Genomic DNA, 20832 nt, shown 5'->3' with positions numbered 1-20832 from the left:
GGAACATTTGTTATATTTATACATATTAAAATGGCCAAGCAGCAGAAACTGCATTAAAAGAATGTGTAAGTATTTAGGGCATCAAAATCTGAGTCTGAAGATGGGAGATGAAGCCACAGCTCAGCCTCCCTGACCTTTTCCTCTCCTGTTCAGCCTGAAATCCATGGATGGAAGAGGTGTCTAGAATATACAGTAAAGGTCAAAAGTTGCTCCCTAAAAGAAAGGCCACTGTAGAAACATATATGGGAGGAAGAAGTAACATACAATTCAGCCTTATAATAAAAAAAGTTACATAAAGACTATACAAACCTTTTTACAGGAAATATCAACTGAAAATGACCTGGTCTTCTTCAGAGAGTTCCATTCAGCTTCTTTTTCTGTAGGTGGACATCAGCAATAAACCTTGACTCGATCATTAAAAGCTCCAATGAGGCTCATGGCTGTTTTCTTTGAAATGTGAAATGGAGAAGTGATGTGAGATACCGGTTCCATGAGTTTCCATGCTGTAAAATGGCTGGTGTGGGCAGAAGTTTTTGGTTTACTTGGACACTGTCATCTTTTTCATAGTTGAAACTGTTTTCAACATCTTGTACGACACATTGGTCTGCTCTCAGACCTTCTTCATTAGCTGCTTTACAGAATAACATTACACACTCTGTAACCTTTGCTGGCTACCTCACTGCTGGTTATTTTCGCTGGAGTCAAAATGTCAATGTTACATAACACCAGTGACCTTCCGCTATCTCTGCCTAGTCTGTTTCAGCCCATCGTGCCGCCACAGGCCCACTCTCACCTGCACTGTCTCTTTCTCTCTCTTGCTTTCCATACCCAACACCAAAGGAAGGCCTAAAATGTCAAAGGCTACAACAGGGATGGTATCAGATTGCCATGTATACCTGATCCCTCTACCACGAAATATTAACATACAGTAGTTTTTCATAAACTCTAAAAACTTTGGAGAGCTTGACTTGGTAACCCTTAATCCATATTTCAAAGTACATAACCATTATGTAAACAGTGTTGCTGTATTTTTTATATGTGTTAATAAATAATGAATAAAGAAAGACTTATTCTGTATTATCTTTCTTGTGTCTATTAGTGTGTTTACTACCTCTCCGTGGAGTTAGGGCCGTACCTGGCAGAACACTACGGTGAACCTGACACTGGAGAAAGCTTGTGATGAAGCCATGTATCAGATAAGACTACACAATGAAGCCAGTGTAATGTTTTAGGTGATTGTTTGAAACAATTGTTTTTTATCACATACATTGTTCTTCAGCTGGGTCTGGATATTGAGGAGCTGCAGGAGATGGAGGAAGATGCTGGACTGGGTCGTCTTGCTGGTTAGTAATCTGTCCTCAGGATTGGAAGGGGTTCCTTCATCATCTTCAGAAGGGATTTTGCGAGCTTTGCAAAAGAAAGTCTGAAAATATCGGAACAGCCTGTTCTTGAAAATTTCAACACTTTGGAACTTTTCAAATGCATGAAAAAACTGCTTCTGAAAAGATGCACTCAGCCTTTGTCTCTCTCTGTTTTTGTTAGCTTGCTTCCTGGACTCTATGGCTTCTCTTGGCCTGGCTGCCTACGGTTATGGGATCGCTATGAGTTTGGTATCTTCAACCAGAAATTATCTAGTAGCTGGCAGGTAGTATAATTACTTTTAATAGTCTGACTTGATTAAATCAAAATAATATCTATTTTAATTTAAAGGGATAGTTAAATTCTGTCATGTCGTTCCAAATGAGTAAGACCTCTGTTCATCTTTGGAACACAAATTAAAGATATTTTTGATGAAATCCCAGAACTTTCTGACTTTCCATAGACAGCAACGCAACTGACACGTTCAAGGCCCAGAAAGGTAGAAAGGAAATTGTTAAAATAATCTGTGTGACATCAGTGGTTCAACCGTAATTCTATGAAGCTACGAGAATACTTTTTTTTTTTTTGCACACAGAAAACAAAATAAAGATTTTATTCAACAATGTCTTCTCAGTTCAGTAGAGTACAATGCATGTGTGTGTTGCTACTGACGCAGGAGCCAGAGTTTTGATGTAGAACCAAAATGAGCTGTGCCTTGTTTTCATCCAGAGGATTCCATAAGCATTGCTTATTAGTACTGTCGAGTTTACATCTCACAATTCTGACCTTTTTCCACAGAACTGCATGATATAAACTCAGAACTGTTTGAAATTCACTCGCAGTTGTGAATTATTAAAGTCCAGCTCTGAGGAAACAATACTTTTCTTAAAATTGCAAGTTTATATCTCAGAATTCTGGCTTTATAATTCACAGTTTTGTGTCATTTAGTCAGAATTACAAGATGTAAACTCAAAAAAGCTTTGTAATATGGAATTGGGAATTTATATTACTTTATGCCTCACAATTGCAATGTTCAGAGAACCATGCAGTTCAGAGAAAAAAGTCAGAATTGCAAGACAAAAAGTGACAATTGCCTTTTAAATTTTTTATTCAATGATGGAAACAAGCTACCACAAGAATCCAATGTGAGGGCACCTTTTTGCCTGAAAAAGTTTGCAATGTGACTGCACCTTGACCAGCTTAAACATTCAAGATGGTATGGTATCAAGATGTCTTCCGCAGCTAATGTCGGTGTCTACATTCAGTAAATGCTATAGTGTTTTTGAACCATACAACAGTTAAGTACTTGAATTAATCTGATGTGGTAATTTTATAGTTGCTGTGGTAATATAACAACTTTAGTAATATAAACAAATGACTTTACCCAATACTATACCAAGTTTTCTACAACTATGAGAACTTAGGCTTTCAAGCTGTAAAAAAAGACACATCAAAAAAGCAAAGCAGTCAAAAATATCTCATCTACTCCTTTAAGTTCATCATATGGTTTTTACATACCTGCCTGAAGCTTTCGGTCCCTGTCTTCTTGTAGTTGTTTGAGGGTAAGGAGCTCAGATTGAAGCAGGAGTACTTTGTAGTGGCTGCGACTCTCCAAGTTCGGCTCCAGGGATATCGTGTGCACGGACTTCAGCACTCTGCCTGACAAGGTTGGCATATCTAAGTATCTTCTAAAGTCTCACTGAAAGATGTTTGTCTTGAAGTTGAAGGATGTAGGTGTCACTGCTCTGCTCTTTGACATTACTCTCTGTTTTTGTTTGGCTGCTTTCAGGTGGCCATTCAGCTGAATGACACTCACCCTGCCTTAGCTATCCCGGAGCTGATGAGAGTGCTGGTTGATGAAGAGAAACCACTATGGGATAAGGTCTGGCATTTTTACTGTAAACATTATAAATTAATCATTCCTTCATTTAGTTATATACAGCATAGTCTCAGCCTCAGACGTCATGACCACGGACCGTTGGCTACACGTCTGATGCTTATGGGACACAAAAGTGGAAACACTTTTCAGGAGTGTCAAAGTCGTCCTGAGACTGGTTGAATTTTACAGGATTTCCGGGAGAAATGATTTCATGACGCCAAACCCCCTCACGAAAGAAGAAAGCTGTAGTGTTTACAACTGTGAAAACAAACGCTTATCAACTAAACACTGGAGTTTCAAAAGTATGTGAAAAATGTAAAGTTCGCGGCAACATTCCCACACCCCGAAATGTGAAGCTGAACTAAATGAACTGTGATTGGTTGTTTGACGAGTCTTTCAAACATCCTCATGGACGGGCCTTGGCCAATGAAAGCTGCCATGAATTCCAAACCCTCAGCCATCAGTCTTAAAAGGAATAGTTCACCCCAAAAATTCAAATTTTCCCATCCTTTACCCTCATATTGTTCCAAACCTGTAGAAGTTTCTTTCTTAAGTTGAACACAAAAGTAGATATATTGCAAAACTTTGAAGAACAAAACTGTTGACTTCCAAAGTGGGTGAAAAATACTATTGAAGTCAATGGGGGCCATCATCTGCATTCTTCATAATGTCTTCTTTAATGTTCAACAAAGACATTCATAGAGGTTTGGAACAACATAAGGGTAAGTAAATGAGGACTGATTTTCATTTTGGGGTGAACTATTCCTTCAATAAAAAATGAAGTCTCCTGGATAAGTTGTAAGCCAAACTGTGTTGATTTCCTCACTCTCTGCAGGCATGGGACATTTGTATCAAGACCTGCGCCTACACCAATCACACTGTGCTGCCTGAGGCTCTGGAGCGCTGGCCTATTGACCTCTTCCAGACCTTGCTACCACAGCACCTTGAGATCACCTATGAAATCAATCGCTGCCATCTGGAGGTCCAGCTTTAATGGAGCACAAAACTAGAACACATTTTTCCACAGAAAATTGGGGTCAAGATTTGGCTGATTTGATGCAGGCAAAAGCATGTTTCTTTAATAGCCATCCAAAAGTATCCTATACTCCAGTCTTCAGTGTCACATGATCCTTCAGAAATAACTCCAATATGCTGCTTTATTATTATTAATGTTGGAAACAGTTGTGCTGATTCATGTTTTTTGGAACCTGTAACTCTTTTTTCAGGATTTTATATATATATATATATATATATATATGTGTGTGTGTGTGTGTGTGTGTGTGTGTGCTTTTGTTTTTATTGCATATCAGGACACAACTATGTACAATGACATGGGTATGACACAGGTATTACAAGGAGAGGGTGACTTAATAGCCCATGTCCCCATTTTTCAAAACACTTATAAATCATACAGAATTAGTTTTTTTTTTTGAGAAAGTAAAAATGCAAAAGTTTCCTGTGAGGGTTAGGGTTAGGTGTAGGGTTGGTGAATGGCGATAGAATATACAGTTTGTACAGTACAAAAACCATTACGCCTATGGGATGTCCCCACTTTTCACAAAAACAAATGTGTGTTTGTTTTGTACACACACACAAATGCATTTATTCATAATGGAAATCTTGGTACAATATACACTAACTTTTAAAAGTTTGGAGTCAGTAATTTTTTTAAAGTAATGAATACTTTTATTCAGCAGCGATGTATTAAATGGACAAAAAGTGACAGTAAAGACTAGTATTGTTAGAAAAGATTTTAATTTTGAATAAGTGCTGTTCTTTTTTAACTTTTTATTCATAAAATAATCCAGAAAAAATGGTCACAGCTTCCAAAAAAGAAGAAAGAAATGAAGAGGCACAACGGTTTCTAAATGATCAATGTTTTCCGACAGATCATGCCGTATCTGCAAAAAGTGTGTTTTGTGAGTGTGTCATATACAGAACCCATTCTGTTTGTTGTTGTAGTGTGTGTCCTCTCTTTCCCCTGGTCATATGGACTGCTTACGCCGCATGTCTCTCATTGAGGAGGGTGGACAGAAGAGAGTCAACATGGCTCATCTGTGCATCGTCGGCTCTCATGCAGTCAACAGTGTGGCACGAATCCACTCGGACATCCTCAAAGCTACCGTATTCAAACACACCATGTTAGTCCGATATCTTTCCATGCATTCCCACTGTACATGCCATTTCACACCTAATTCCTCAACAGACTGAAATTCAAGTCATCAGATTCAGATCATTAAGTTAGTGAACTGAACTGAACCAGTGAACAAATCGTTCTGTTTACACAAAACGGACTGAACGATCGGTTGCTGAATTGTTCCTAATGACTCAATCACCCGGTCCCAGTCATTCTCAGTGAATAATTGACTTCTACTGGTTTTGAATGACATGAGCAGGATGAGTTAATAATTATTCCTATTCATTTACTAAATAGATTCAAAGACTTCTATGAGATGGACCCACACAAGTTCCAGAACAAAACCAATGGCATCACCCCTCGCCGTTGGTTGGTGATGTGCAACCCTGGTCTGGCTGAGGTCATTGCAGAGGTTGGTGCAGTCATTCATAACTTCTTTTGTTGCTTGTTAACATAACTGTGACAGAATCGCAGACTGTCAGCAGAACTGTGTGTGCACTAAATGTAGTTTTATATAATGTACAATGTCATGGTGTGATAGCCTTATTCCTGCTCTGAATTATTTGGTTGCTCAACTGTTAGAGAATCGGAGAAGACTTCATCAAGCGACCTGGATCAACTGAAAAAGCTCTGTGATTTTGTTGATGATGAGGCTTTTATTCAAGATATCGCAAAAGTTGAACAGGTTAGAAAAGAAAGGATATGTGGCACATATGAATGGCCCAGTAGGTTTGGAATTTAAAATTGATATACAATTCAAGTTCTCACCTCTTCTAGGAGAACAAAATGAAATTCGCTGTGCACCTGGAAAAGCACTACAAAGCAAGGATCAACCCCAACTCAATGTTTGACATTCAGGTGAAGAGAATCCATGAATATAAGAGGCAGCTGCTCGACTGTCTGCACATTATCAACTTCTACAACTGTGATTAGCTCCTGAACTTTCATTCCTTTGTGTCCCTTCTCACTATCACTGTTAATCAGGGATGTCTACTCGGAGGAGAATTTTTAATCAGTTTTGGATTTCAGAATCACTTTTAGCCCGGAGTGAAGAGAAAACAAGCATGAAATATGAATGAAAATCAACAATGACCCTTTAGTGGGCAACCGACTCAAAGTCATTTTCCTGGAGAACTACAGAGTCACCCTTGCTGAAAAAGGTGCCAAATTACAACATATGCAAAACATTTTAAATGTTCAAGTAATTTTATTTGTTTTATTTTTAATTGTATAATTTAAGTTTTTATAAAAATAGGCTTTACTACCAATGTTATTTTAGTATCACTGAGACACATTGAGATTTTATAGTTATATTAATATTTAGAATATTTATATTTTTAAATATTTTATATATTTATATGTTTTTATTTTATTTGAACTTATGTTGAAGTTTTAGTATTTGGAAGTGTCTTCGCCATTTTTATAATCTTTAAGTTAAGAGCTGCACGGTACTGGACAAATTGAGAGTCACATTTTTTTTTTTTTTTTTGTGTGTGTGTCTCAAATAGAAAACATGATTCTCTAAACAACTACCGGTAATCAAAATAATGTGACAAAATATTAATTGCTGCAGTTGATTTAAAATTGCTTAATTAATTTAAATGAATTGTTAAATATTTTAATTTATGTATTTAAAATATGTTTAAAACACTAATTTTATTATTAAAATGATGAAAAAGTGGCTTGTATGAATGATTCAATGGCTCATAATTGCTTCACTTGAAAAATACTAATTAAATACTAATTTTTAAAATGTGCTTTTGGTAGAATTTACAGAAATAATAACCACTCACACAATGTTTGTACAGTTTATGACATGACCTCCTTCTGGCTAGCAGATACCACGCATCCGAGAACTACACTCATATTCCAGAGCTGAAGCAGGCCATTGACCAGATTGCAAGAGGTTTCTTCAGCCCAAAACAGCCAGACCTCGTCAAGGATATTGCTTAACATGCTGATGCACAACGATAGGTAGAGAATCAAGAACAAGAATCCCAGTGCCAGTCAGCACTGAGAGATTTGTGGGCAGGGTGCCGACATACAGCGCCGTTGCGCTACGGACGTCCCAAGTTCAAATCCCGACGCCAGGACCTTTCCCTGATCCCGCCTCTGTTCTCTCTCCCACTTCACTTTCTGTCAGTTCTGTATCTGTCCTATCATAATAAAGGCAAAAATGGCAAAAAGTAAATCTAAAAAAAACAAAAAGGGAAACATTACCACAAATACATAGTAATAGGCACCATTATTTTTCCAACTGAACATGGAAAACACATACTGTACATGGACCACAATAGGAATTATTTTAACAGTAATATGACAGTAATGACATTAATAATTAATATGCATACAAAATTGTTACCAGATATGTAAGGAATCAACCCTGCGAACCATTTATATATATGTATATAGTATTTTAACACCAATAATATAATACATGACATGGATAGCTAATTATAACTCTAAGTAAAACTTTTAAAGGAGCTTACAGACCATTTGCTGTTCAATAAAAGTCTGATTGTATGGGTTTAATGCATTGAGTCCATTTACTCCAAATTAAAAGCTTCTTAAAATATATGTATGTGAATAATATGTTTCTTACTGCACAGGTTCAAGGTGTTTGCCGACTATAAAGACTATATCAAATGCCACGAGAAAGTCAGTGTTTTGTATTAGCGGAGTACAATCTGTTTCATTGCCCAAAATTAAGAACTTTGATCACGATTATTTGGAATTCTCTTTGCATTGACAGAAAGCTAAGGAATGGACCAAGGAGGTGATCCTCTACGTCACCGGATCAGGCAAGTTCTCCAGCGACAACACCATCTCCAAGTACTCTGGGGTGTAGAGCCCACTCTGGAGAAGCTTGCTGCACCTGACGACCCAAAATAAACCTCCACCTGCCCATCTTGAACCAAGAGCAACCCGTATGTTCGAACAACACTAGATGTTCTCTCATCAAGAAACCAGTCTTGCTATAACTATGGCAACCCGAATGCAGTCTGTCAATCTTCAATCTTTAATGTTCTGCCTCGTTCACTTCACAAACAATCAATAACTTCAACGTTCAACAGGTAACATCTATATCAGCATTATTCAGCAAAAACCAGGGCTGCTTTTCCCACAGAAACTATTGGCACCAGTGGTCTCTACAATCTTCATAGTCTTACTATGCTTTTGGGAAACATTAGCAATCGCATATTCAGAATCAGATAAGGAAACATCACTTCCCAGAAGGTTTTTGATGTAATATATGGATTTTGACATTCAGTAGAGTGTTTTCCCCTCTCTGAACTGTTTAAGCACTGCATATTTGGAAAAGAAATCCAATTAAATCCAATCTCAAACACGGTTGCATTTGGCTTCTAGTTCTTAAAGGATTAGGAACACGCTTAAAATGACAAGATTGTCAGTAATGTGTGCAAAATGGTTGGTGTAGGGGGTCACGGTTGCTTTTAAAGCGAGACTGTAAGCATTGCTCACATGTAAGGGTGAATTTGTGGTTGCTGCTTGTACTTTGTAACAGGTTTTTGGACTGTGTAATGTATAAAAGTCACAAAAAACATGCACTTAAGAGTCTCATCAGCTGTTATTAATCATCATAACCAAACTATCCCAAATACAAGGCCTTTTCCAAATGTTTTTGTTAAAGAACAATGCAATTATGTAATAAACTACTAATAAACCACTTTGCTCTCTTATTTCTCACTAGTTTGTGAAGAATAAGAAGTGTTATGTAACAAACTCGTTAACCAATTCATGCATGCACTCTCACACACATGCATACAGTGTTTTAAATCAGGGGTCGGTTGTGCTGTACGCTGCCAACAAATATGACATGCAGTTTTATAATGGCTAACCAGCAGTGTGTAGAGCTTGGGTACTCTGCCTCAATTGCGTGAGAAATGTTAAATCCCACCTTGCACTTTCAAACTTGAGGTCATCTCACAAACTGGCAGTGGGATGCAAGAAACAGGCTCAATCTGTCACAATGTGTTTCATGAGATTGTCTACGCTCGGTTATTTGCTCTGGCAACTGGCATTGCTCTTCACTGGAGCGATTTGAAGATAAACAGTCCTGACTTTCTGTTCACACTGCAGAATGGGAGTCATTGATTTATTGCAGACGTCTGTTGCTACACTCTAACAACATTCTGTGCAAATGTGGCTAGTCTGTTCCCCTCAAGTTAGCAAAGGTAGAGTTCATTACATTAACAGTGAATAACTTCAACTAACTCAATCAATGTTCAACTGGTGACTTCTCTGTCAGCCTTATTCAGCAAAAACTGTGATGATGCAGGATGACTATGCAACCTCAGAGTAAAATATTTATCTTAAATTTAAACAGTATATTGATGGGTTTTATCATACATTCTTACACATCAATAATCTTTGGGGCAGCTACAGTACCATTATGGAACACATTGTTTAATATAAAGGTTTTTGAAACGGTGTCCCCCAGCGACTGCAATGGTATGGGACAGGACATGTGTAAGTGGTAAGTGTAAAAAATTTTAAAATTAAAAAAATATATATTTAAAATGAAATATAATAAGAAATATCTATAAATACAATTATAGATTTATTCCCTGTAATTATTAAACATTACTGCTATTACGGTTCAAAAGTTTGGGTTTGAAGGTTTCTTATGCTCAGCAAGACTGCGTTTATTTGATAAATAATACAGTAATAATTTTAATATTGTGAAATATTATTACAATAAAAAATGTTTTCTAATTTAAAATATTTAAATATAAGCATCACGTGACAAGTTTTCAGATTTTTATTTTTTTACATTTAAACAAATCTACCAGATAATATTCCGAAAACTTATTTAGCATGATTTAGCATTAATATGATGACAAATAAAAGCTAATTATTTTATTGATGATGTTGTCTTATCAAAATGGGTCTGTATACATGAACATTTAGAAAGGAGGTTCATCACAAGGGGGTCATAAAAGCTCAAAAACTTAGTATAAAATATAAGTATAAAATGCTGAAAAATCCTGATTACACACAATGACATCACAATAAAACTTATATTGATATGATACTGTTTTTAGATGTGTGATTTATGTACTTACAGTAGATTTAACAAGTATAACCTATAGATGTATGTGTTTATGAGGTTAAAGGTTGAACTTTGAGAAACTGAAGATTTACAGGAACCTGTCTAGGGCTAAACATCTTTGGTTACTTTTCTACTTTGTGTTATCTGTTCTGTCCCACTCTTAATTGGTAAACAAAACGTTCTGCCTTTGTCCCACTCAACAGCTAAGCAGAGAGTCCGCAATTATGCCTTAAAATCATTAATTTAACTATAATCCCCTCCCCTTTCACATCTACAATGAGACATAAACTCACACACACTCACCTACTCTGAGTTGAGCTCTGTTCCTCACAGTAACACCCCACTGGCCCGGACGCTGGACCAGCTTCAGGACACCGCAGGTACGAGCACAGAGGTTAGCCAAGGGATTCCAGAGGGAGCACAGTAACTTCAGTCGAGCTGAGGCAGCTCTTCCTGGGCTCCATGGAAAGGTTTGTGCTTCAAGCTGTTTAAAAGTGGAGCTTCTAATCCAGTGCAGACCTGTAGTGCATATCCACCTGAAAGTCTGAGGATTTTCAGAGCAGATTATTCAACAAAGCATAACAGTTTCTCTTTTTACCTCTCCTATTGATTTAGGGAGAGAATCTAGGACATCCTTCAAGCTACAACAGGTGCGCATGTTTTTTTTTAATGCTTATATGTGTATCTTTTCTTTTTTTATTTATTTTTTACATTTAATTTTAATTGCATTTAAGGTAATATGCTTATGCATTGACACACTAAAGAATTAATGCATAAACAATTTTCATTTAGAAAGTGGTAGTATTTACTAATTAATTGCAAAGAAACAGCAAGTAATGCATTGCATTATGACATTTGGAAGTAGAAATATTGAAATAGTACTTTCTTTTAAAACAACCTTTGAGAATTCAAATTTTTTTCTCAAATCAAAATATATTTGCATTTGATAATTCGAGAAATATATATATCTGATACACTAGTGCTTTAAATCATTTGGATAAGCACATCTGTTGAATGAGTATATTTAAATGTTATGTTGGAATATAATTGTTTTGGGATTGCAATATAATTTTATTTTAATTCATGCATATGCATATAATTGTTTTTGTTTTTTTAATCAGGATTTTTTTCATACCTTATCTTTATGTTTCCACAGATACATTTTACAACTGACGTGCACCTCAAGGCAGAGCGTTGGGTTATAAACTCTGTTCACCACGTGAATTGTGATACCTGTGGAATTTCCTGTTGTTGTCGACTTCTGAGCCATGGCTTTTTCTGACCTGCTGGAGCAGGTTGGCAGCACAGGGCGCTTCCAGATCCTGCATGTCACCCTGTTGGCTATGCCCATCCTGATGATGGCCAGCCATAACCTGCTGCAGAATTTTGTGGCAGCAGTGCCACCGCACCACTGCGCCCCCCACGCAAACATTTCAATATCCTCCATGAGTGCTGGGGACATGCTGCGGGCCACTGTGCCCTTGGGCACAAACGGCAAACCGGAACGCTGCAGACGCTACACACATCCTCAATGGCAGCTTCTCAGCAGCAACAGTTCAGAAAGCCTATGGGAAGAGGGTGTGGAGGAGATAGAGATGCAGAGTTGTGAGGATGGATGGTACTACAATGTGACCGAAATGAGTTCAACTATCATTACTGAGGTAAGTGGTAAAAGGTCTAGCATCATTAATGCAATAATTTAATTATTTTTTTTTTAGATGCAACTTCTGAATGTAAATACTTGGGGTTCCCAAAATAATCTTTGTCTTTTAAGTTCTTCAAAGAAACAAGTTTCGTTGTGCCCATGCTGAAGAAATTGGTCTAAGGTAGCCTAAAGTCTTCCAGTCTGGTCACAGCTGGTTTATCAGGCAGGTTTTAGAGTGTTTTTGACCACTTCATTAGCTAGAAATGTTGGTCTGGTCAGGCTTTTACGCTTCTATGGCTTCCATTCAGCCATAGACTGGTTTTAGCTTTCTTTTCTTTCTTTTTTTATTATTTATTTCTGCCATATGCACATAAACTGACAGTCACCACTGATAAACTACTACTAAATATTGTAGAAACTTAATTTTCTGTAAAGATGCTTTGCAATGATTTGTATCGTAAAAAGCACTATACTAATAAACTTGAATTAAATTTTTTTCAGCAGGATTTTAACAATCTAAAGAACATTTTCAACCTGCAAAGAACATTATATACAATGCACTCTTAAAAATAAAGGTTCCAGAAGGGATTTTCCACAGTGATGCAACAATTTTTAGTTCCTCGACCCTTTCAATTAACTTTTCTTCATGTGAGGACTGGAGCATTTTTAATTTTTCCACTATACATTTTTTTTTTTGTCCGTCCACAATGCTACATGCAAACAAAACACAGTCAAACTGTTTATCGTGTGTGATTTTAATCAAATGTTTTTTCTCTTTAGTGGGATTTGGTTTGTGATCAGCGTGCTCTAAAGCAAATGAGTCAAACTACCTATATGGGAGGTGTCCTTGTGGGAGCAGTGATTTTTGGGGGACTTTCTGACAGGTTGTGACAGCTTTTACTACTAAATATGACAGCAACAACATTATCATTATAAACACTTTTCTATTACACCTTCTGACCCAGAAATGAGGTAAAATGTCCATCTTCTGATGCAGGTTTGGCCGGCGTGTTTTATTGTTGATCTCAAACCTGATGATGGCGGTTGGAGGAACATGTGTTGCATTCTCCACCTCCTTGACCATGTTTTGCATATTTCGCGTTTGCTGTGGCATGGCCCTGTCTGGTTTGTTGCTCAACTCCTTCTCTCTAAGTGAGTACAATGAATCAGGGTTGACAGATTTTCCCAATAAAACCCATCCAATTGCTACTTAAAACTAGCCCAATCACGTTTCCAGGGGTAAAAAAAAAAGAAAAAGAAAAAAATTTTGTTGGCAGGCCCCCCCACCCGGGTAAGATTAGCATCTCAGGGGCTAAATATTGCGTTACTGGTGTCGCTTCAACCCACGGACATGAAAAACAACCTGTGGCAAGTGTTAAAAGGATAGGTCACCTATAAATAAAAATTGGATGTTTACCTACGTACCCCCAGGACATTCAAGATGTAGGTGACTTTGTTTCTTCAGTAGAACACAAACGAAGATTTTTAATTCAAACCGTTGCGGTCTGTCAGTCATATAATGGAAGTGGATGGGAATCAGCTTTGGGAGTTAAAAAAAAAAAAAAACATACACAAACAAAGCCAAATTAAACACTGCGGCTTGTGGTGATACATTGATGTGTGAAGACACTAAACAATCATCGGTGCAAGAAACTGAACAGTATTCTTTTTTGTTGTTGTTGGTTTTTTTAACCTCTGATTCACGCAATGTCCTAACTGACCTGGGCACATTCTCAACAGCTGGTGCTTGACACGTCTTCTTGCTTTACGGCTGATCACAGACTTATAAGTGCATTACTGCCACCTATCTCTCAGATGGACCATTGACACTCCTTATTGAGATTATAGATATTTTTAATGGTCCATTTGAGAGATAGATGGCGGTAATGCACTTATAAGTCTGCGATCAGCCGTAAACCAAGAATAAGAAGACAACGCGTCATGCACTGGCTGAAGACGATGGCGCAAATGCGCTCAGGACAGTTCGGACATTGCGGTGAATCAGAGGTAAACAATATAAATTCTGTGCAGTTTCTTGAAAAGACTGATCGATTTGTGTATTTACACTTCAATGTATCGTCACGAGCTGCAGCGTTAAATTTGGTTTTGTTTGTGTATGTCTTTTACTCTCAAACCAGGATTCCCATTCACTTATATTATATGACTGATAGACCGCAACAGTTGGAGTTAAAAATCTTCGTTTGTGTTTTACTGAAGAATCACCTACATCTTGGATGCCCTGGGGGTAAGCAGATTAACATCAAATTTTCATTTTTGGGTGAATTATCCCTTTAAGTAGTCCAATTCCGCAAGAAAACCGCGGACTCAGCAACACTGAAGTGAATAAAAGCTGTAAATTAGAGGTTGTTACTTGTCACCTATTCGGTGTGTAGAGAAAAAAAAAACCTTGCATTTGACTGACATTGTGGCATGAAGTGTCATTGTTTCTACTCCTCAGTTGTGGAATGGATCCCCACACGTGTGCGGACGGTGGTGGGCACAGGAACGGGCTACTGCTACACCACAGGCCAGCTGATCCTGGCAGCCATGGCGTACTGCATCAGAGACTGGCGCTGGCTCACACTGGCCGTCTCTCTGCCTTTCTATGTGTCCTTCCTCTACTCATGGTGCGTCTCCTGCTCACGTCTGTTTCCACTTTTAAAATATGTCAAGTACATTACAAGTGCTGCCAGTAGGCTATTTGCTACTACTTTTGGGGTACATAAATACGCTGCAATTAAAAACTTTGGGTTGGTAAGATTCAATAATTTACCTCTCTCGTCTAAGATATAGTAAAAACAGAAATGTTGTGTAATATTAGGCTATAATAATTTTTATTTTATTTTTCAAATTGTAATTATTTTTTCCCTGATGCCTCGGAAATCATTTAAATATGCCTATATTGTGCTCAAGAAACGATTTTTTTATTATTTTTATCAAGGTTGAAAAGATTTGTGTATGTTTGTGGAAACCGATACCTTTTTTTCAGAATTTTTTTCAGTCTTTACTGACTAAAAATATTATATATAAATATATATATATATATATATATATATATATACAGTGGCGGCTCCAGACAATTTTGATTGGGGGGGCAATGGGGGGTCCTGGTCTTTTCAAGGGGGGTCTCATGAAAACCAACAAAAAATACAGTGGACATGGCTAATAACTGCATATTTCTGCTACTAAACGACAAAAACACCTTCGCAATGTAAACAAATGACAGGCTACATTTGTTATTCATATCCTTCACACTGCACTTTCATGTCAGGTATATTATGCATTTTTATTGACATTGATATTTTTACATTTATTTCCAGATAGATATTATTGAGTTTACAGGCTAAAGTGGTCTTGCTGTTGTAAACACTGTTGCTATTGTAGAAAAAATATTTGCATCACATTTAAAATATAATTATATTTTAATTCATTTCTGAATTGTTTTTATTTTTATAATGATTATTCAGAGAATGAGAAAAGTTTATTCAAATAACATAAAAAAGACCAGACCCCTCGATGCCTGTGAAACTTTTCTCCCTCAAACAGCACGCTAGCGTTACTTCTACACTACAGGCTACACACAGCAATATAAACAACGTATCTGCATGTTCTCACATCACATCGTTCTTGCAAATAATAATAAGTAAATAAACACCAAAATCACTTCGCTGAGAATGAAACACCACTTACCAGCTGCCACGATGTTGAAAATATCCTCTAGCAATTAAAAAATGCGCGTGCAGCATGAGGAATCTTCCCGGTTGGATGAGGTCGTAGTCAGGTGAACGGTCATCATGTTGGTCATTTTATTTACGGCTAAATTATTATTAATAAATTGTACTAATATTATGATTGGGCGTGGGCAGGCATTCACAAAGTGTATGTTATTACAAAAAAAAATTGAGGAAATTTTGCTTTGACAAAAGGGCACTTAAGGGGCAAAGGAGCAGGTGCTCAAGTGAACCGGTTCTTTCGGACAATTCGATCAAATAAACCAGCTGAAAAAAAAATGGTTCACCGGTTCTTTTGCGCTCGATGTAATGCCGTCATTGGCGATGATTGCCCTTCATTCAAGCCTTTGGTTTACCCGCGCTTATAACATTAGCACAGAATCAGTTCAGAATCAATCACCAAAAGAATCAGTTCGGTTCAGATGCGCTCTGTGTCAGTCTGCTTCACGCTGAATCACGCATGCGCAGTATCATCAGCTCATCGGATCTCGAATCGGACGCGTCCGACAGAAACGGTTCTCGGTTCAGTGTATGAATAAATGTCGAAATAATTATTATTTATTATTGTTCTGCGTAGTTTGAAGAGAAACATTTTTGGATCTTTATCCCGAATATATATATTTTTTAATCAGGAAGAGGCTGGGGGGTCAAATGGGGGGTCAAGGCATTTTTTGGCAGGGTCTTGAGACCCCCCAAGACCCCCCCTGGCGCCGCCGGTGTGTATATATATATATATATATATATATATATATATATATATATATATATATATATATATAAAAACCTTTGTATTAACCCCAAACATTTGAACGGTAATGCATATTAGGGTTTAATCTTTAAAAAAAAAAAATACTTATGTATTATGTAGCAAATAACTGAAATAATAATAAAATATATATTTATTGCTATTTTAGTAATAAAATACATTCATATTATATTATAAACAATAGTTATTCATTATTTAAGTTTAAATAACTATTGTAAACCAAATGACAATTTGCACTAAGCAATCCTCAACACATTATGCCTATATATAAAAAAATGGTTATTAAAAACTCCTTGTTTGAAGTCATCCACTTGAAAATATGGGTATATTTGGCATATATGTGACCCTGGACTTCATAAATTTAACATAAAATAAACATAAGATATTTCATAAATTTCCTACTGTAAACATATCAAAACTTAATTTTTGATTAGTAGTTATGCATTGCTTAGAACTTAATTTGGACAACTTTAAATGCGATTTTCTCAGTATTTGGATTCTTTTTGCACCCTCAGATTCCGGATTTTCTAATAGTTTTATCTCTGCAAAATATTGTCCTATCCTAACAAACCACACATCAATGCAAATCTTATTTTTTCTATTTATTCAGCTTTCAACCGTTATGACTTCTTTTTATGGTGCAGGGTCACATAAGTATGGAATCTGATGCAGTGGATTCTAGTCTCATTATTATCTTCTGCAGGTGGTTCTTAGAGTCTGCTCGGTGGCTCGTCCTGACCAAGAAATCAGAGAAGGCAGTAAAAAACCTCAAAGCGGTGGCTCGCATAAATGGACGGCATGCAGAAGCTGACAAAATCAACATTGAGGTATTACATTATGTACTGCATGCCATATAAATGTCGGCCTCGCCGGGGTCATTCCGAAAGCTTATTCTGTTGTGGTTGTGCATGCAGATGTTGCAAGAGTCCATGAAGAAGGAGATGGCCTGTTCAAAGGGGTCTTACAGCGCTCTAGACCTGCTGCGCACATCCTCAATGAGAACCATCACAGTATGCCTCAGCGCAGTCTGGTCAGTCACTCAATCCTAGCATTTCAATCACTAACCAACCAGCATTTAAAAACTTAACTTTGTACTGTAACATCTTAGGTTCTCAACCAGCTTCGCCTACTATGGCCTCTCCATGGATCTGCAGAAATTTGGGGTCAGCATTTACCTGATCCAGATCATCTTCGGAGCGGTGGATATACCAGCCAAAATCCTGGTTACGATATCCATGAGCATGTTAGGACGAAGACCATCTCAGTGCGGAGCTCTTGTGCTGGCTGGCGTAATGATACTCATTAATCTCCTGGTGCCTTATGGTGAGAATTTGAGCCTCGATGGCAATAGTGCAGGGTGATAATAAAACTGCAGTCTCATTGTCACGTGGGGTCGTTCGTTTTCAATAGCTGTTATTCCAGTGAGATCTGGAGGTTAATCTGTCCTTCAGCATCACATAAATCGAAACCCTGGTATTTCACATGGCTGATCGTGTACACTGTGGTTAAGTGGCTCTTGCTTCTGTGCCTGTGCAGACCTGCAACTGTTACGCACCAGTCTGGCAGTGATAGGGAAGGGCTGCCTGGCTGCGTCCTTCAACTGCTGTTACCTGTACTCTGGAGAGCTGTATCCCACAGTCATCCGGTAATTAACTAGTGTCAGCATCATCCTAAAACAACAACAGTTACCTACGATTCAGTTTAATCACTCTTGTCCACAAGGTCGAAACCATGTCTTGGACATCGGGGGTGTGGGGTAGTTATACTCTTAAATAAAGAAATAATTTAAATGGATTTAAGAGGATAAAGAAAAATAAGAATTTCAGAATAAGTGATGTCAACTTGTGGAATTTTCTTCTGTGTCCTCTCAGTCAAAACGGAATGGGATGGGTGTCCATGATGGCTCGGTTTGGAGCGATGGTGGCCCCCATGGTGCTGCTTCTTGGGGAGGATTTTCCATGGCTGCCTGGCTTTATCTACGGAGGAGCTCCCATTCTCAGTGGGATCTTTGCCTTCTTTCTCCCAGAAACCCTTGCACAACCTTTGCCTGATACCATCCAGGATGTGGATGACAGGTAATCAATCAATTCAAATTAAAGTTTTGTGCTAGTTGAATGCGATCCACAAGACATGATGCACCTTATGGCGCAAGAGAATGTTGCATCAGAAGTTAAAGTGTAAGTTACATGAGCAGAGCGTCATGTGTAAATGGGTAGCCATAACATGATTTTCGACTCTTTCACTTATTACAGAGGTTTTGCATGGAAAAAACCCAAAAGATTACCTGAAAAAGAGGATTTGGAAATGAAGGATCCCAGCTGTGTCCTCCTGAAAGAGTCTGTCTGAGATGGTCAGCATCTAAAACATTACTGGAACACACAAACAGAGATGATCATTGTCATACAGAAGAGAACCTTAACTTTTTGATAAATGGTGTACAGTACCTTCTTGTTTTTCTGACTAATTCATGTTAAAAATATTATTTACTTTTACAAAGTGAGGGAAATAGTGCCTTGGATTGAGCTTTTTGCTCTTTAGAAATATTTTACTGTTTTATATACTGTATATATGTTTGTGGATTTATTTGTTTGTTTATTACATGAATTATGTAAAGAAATAAAGAAACAGAGAACAAGAATTGATTGTAAAAGAGGTCCCACTTTATATTAGGTGGCCTTAACTACTATGTACTTACATAATAAGTACAATGTACTTATTGTGTTCATATTGTATTGTAAAACACTTTTGCTGCTATTGAGGTGGGATAGGGGTAAGGTTAGGAAGAGGGTTGGAGGTATGGGTAAGTTTAAGGGTGGGTTAAGGTGTAAAGTATGGGTCAACAGTGTAATTATAAATGTAATTACAGAAATTAAATACAGATGTAATTACATGTCGTTTTTTTTAATATAAGTACATGGTAAAAACATGTATGTACACAATAAGTACATTGTACTAAATTATTTAAAATGTAATAAAATAGTAGTTAAGGCCACTTAATATAAAGTGGGTCCGTAAAAGACTGTGGTTTGTTTGTTAAAATACCTATAAGCTGTAAAATGCATCCAAAGTACGAACAAATATCTGTTATTAGGTAAAACAAGTACGGTACATGTCACTGTCATTAGCTTGTTGACACGTGATGGTTGATTACATAAACTTGCAAAAGCAGATTAAATTGTTATTTTGTATTTAAGTATTAAGAAGTCAGTAAATAAATGTGTGAAACGCAAGTTAGTTTGTCATAAGGGCTATATCTCAGTAATACATGTTTTTCTTTTTTTTTTCTAGCAGTGGTTGCATCCTGATTTCAGTAAATTAAATGTTTAAATCAGGACTAATTTCATTAAATTTTCATTAGATTTCTTTAGGTTTTTTTTTTCATAAATTCTATCATTCTAACAAATATTCCATTATAGAACAGACGGTGATGATATTTCCATAGCTATTACCATCATAAAGTTTTCATTAAAATAAATAAACATTTCTAATGCTATACTTTGTTTTAGTTCCCATGGCACTGAATTAGTAAACAATTATGCAAGAGCATATTTCTAATAATTTCTTTATGTATCCCCCAATTGTAAGTCGCTCTGGGTAAAAGTGTCTGCAAACTGAATAAATGTAAATGTAATAAAGGCTGACGAAGAGATAATAAATTTTATTCTATTTTTTTTTTTTTTTTGCTTTTAAAAAAACAGTTGAAACTGCTGTGTATTTTTTGCAAATGGGAATGCAAAAATTATATTTCTACCCCAGAAATGTGAAAAAGGGCCTTCTTTTACAGATTTATAAAAGCTTTTGTCTTGAGTAAAGAAGGGGACACTAATACTGGGATACAAGTGTCAATAATAATGAAAATGGATTTGAAAAACTGAACTGAGTCCTCAGAAAAGAAAGAAAAAAAATTCATGATTAAAAATATGGATTGTAAATCTTCACTTCTCTGTCACATCTACACTGTCATAAAAATACAATCTTTTGGCAAAAACAATAGTTTGATATATTTTACTTTTTTCACCTATTTATTGTTTTGTGCTTCATAAATAAAATATTTTTAAATGGACTATAACATTTAGTTATAGACTCCTTATGTGGCAACTTATAACTAATTGGATGAATAAGACCACTAAGGGTCTATGTGTGTAAAATAAACTTTTTCCCCCAATGTTGGAAATGTATAATAATAATAATAATAATAATTTAAAAAAAAAACTGAAACGGAAAACTTGATAACCAGACCT

General features: G+C 36.8%; 1 protein-coding gene and 1 pseudogene across 2 annotated transcripts; both read left to right on the top strand.

Annotated features, from left to right (window-relative positions):
• The first annotated feature begins 5024 nt into the window (after positions 1-5024).
• Positions 5025-6458, top strand: LOC113038487 (glycogen phosphorylase, muscle form-like; annotated as a pseudogene).
• A 4284-nt stretch (positions 6459-10742) lies between these two features.
• On the top strand, positions 10743-19336 carry slc22a6l (solute carrier family 22 member 6, like). Of its 2 annotated transcripts, XM_026195929.1 has the most exons (12): positions 10743-10919; positions 11065-11099; positions 11606-12110; positions 12875-12978; positions 13092-13246; positions 14553-14721; positions 17295-17418; positions 17506-17621; positions 17700-17914; positions 18128-18236; positions 18463-18666; positions 18844-18937. In XM_026195929.1, the coding sequence occupies exons 3-12, from the start codon at positions 11718-11720 to the stop codon at positions 18935-18937; spliced, it is 1683 nt and encodes a 560-aa protein (XP_026051714.1). In that variant the 5' UTR covers positions 10743-10919; positions 11065-11099; positions 11606-11717. The 2 variants fall into 2 exon arrangements, with proteins under 2 accessions (XP_026051714.1, XP_026051713.1); XM_026195928.1 differs by having other exon boundaries at positions 10745-11099; positions 18844-19336.
• Positions 19337-20832: the final 1496 nt, after the last annotated feature.

This window comes from Carassius auratus, chromosome 21 (genome assembly GCF_003368295.1).
Source record: "Carassius auratus strain Wakin chromosome 21, ASM336829v1, whole genome shotgun sequence".
NCBI lineage: Eukaryota > Metazoa > Chordata > Actinopteri > Cypriniformes > Cyprinidae > Carassius > Carassius auratus.
Note: the sequence above shows the minus strand (reverse complement) of the source record. Positions and strands in the feature narration are given on the sequence as shown.

Bases quoted from the DNA above. Each gene is read 5' to 3' on its own strand.
- slc22a6l (XM_026195928.1), top strand. From the start codon at position 11,718: ATGGCTTTTTCTGACCTGCTGGAGCAGGTTGGCAGCACAGGGCGCTTC. The intron at 12,111-12,874 runs GTAAGTGGTAAA...TTTTCTCTTTAG, and splicing joins GTTCAACTATCATTACTGAG to TGGGATTTGGTTTGTGATCA. The intron at 12,979-13,091 runs GTTGTGACAGCT...CTTCTGATGCAG, and splicing joins TTTGGGGGACTTTCTGACAG to GTTTGGCCGGCGTGTTTTAT.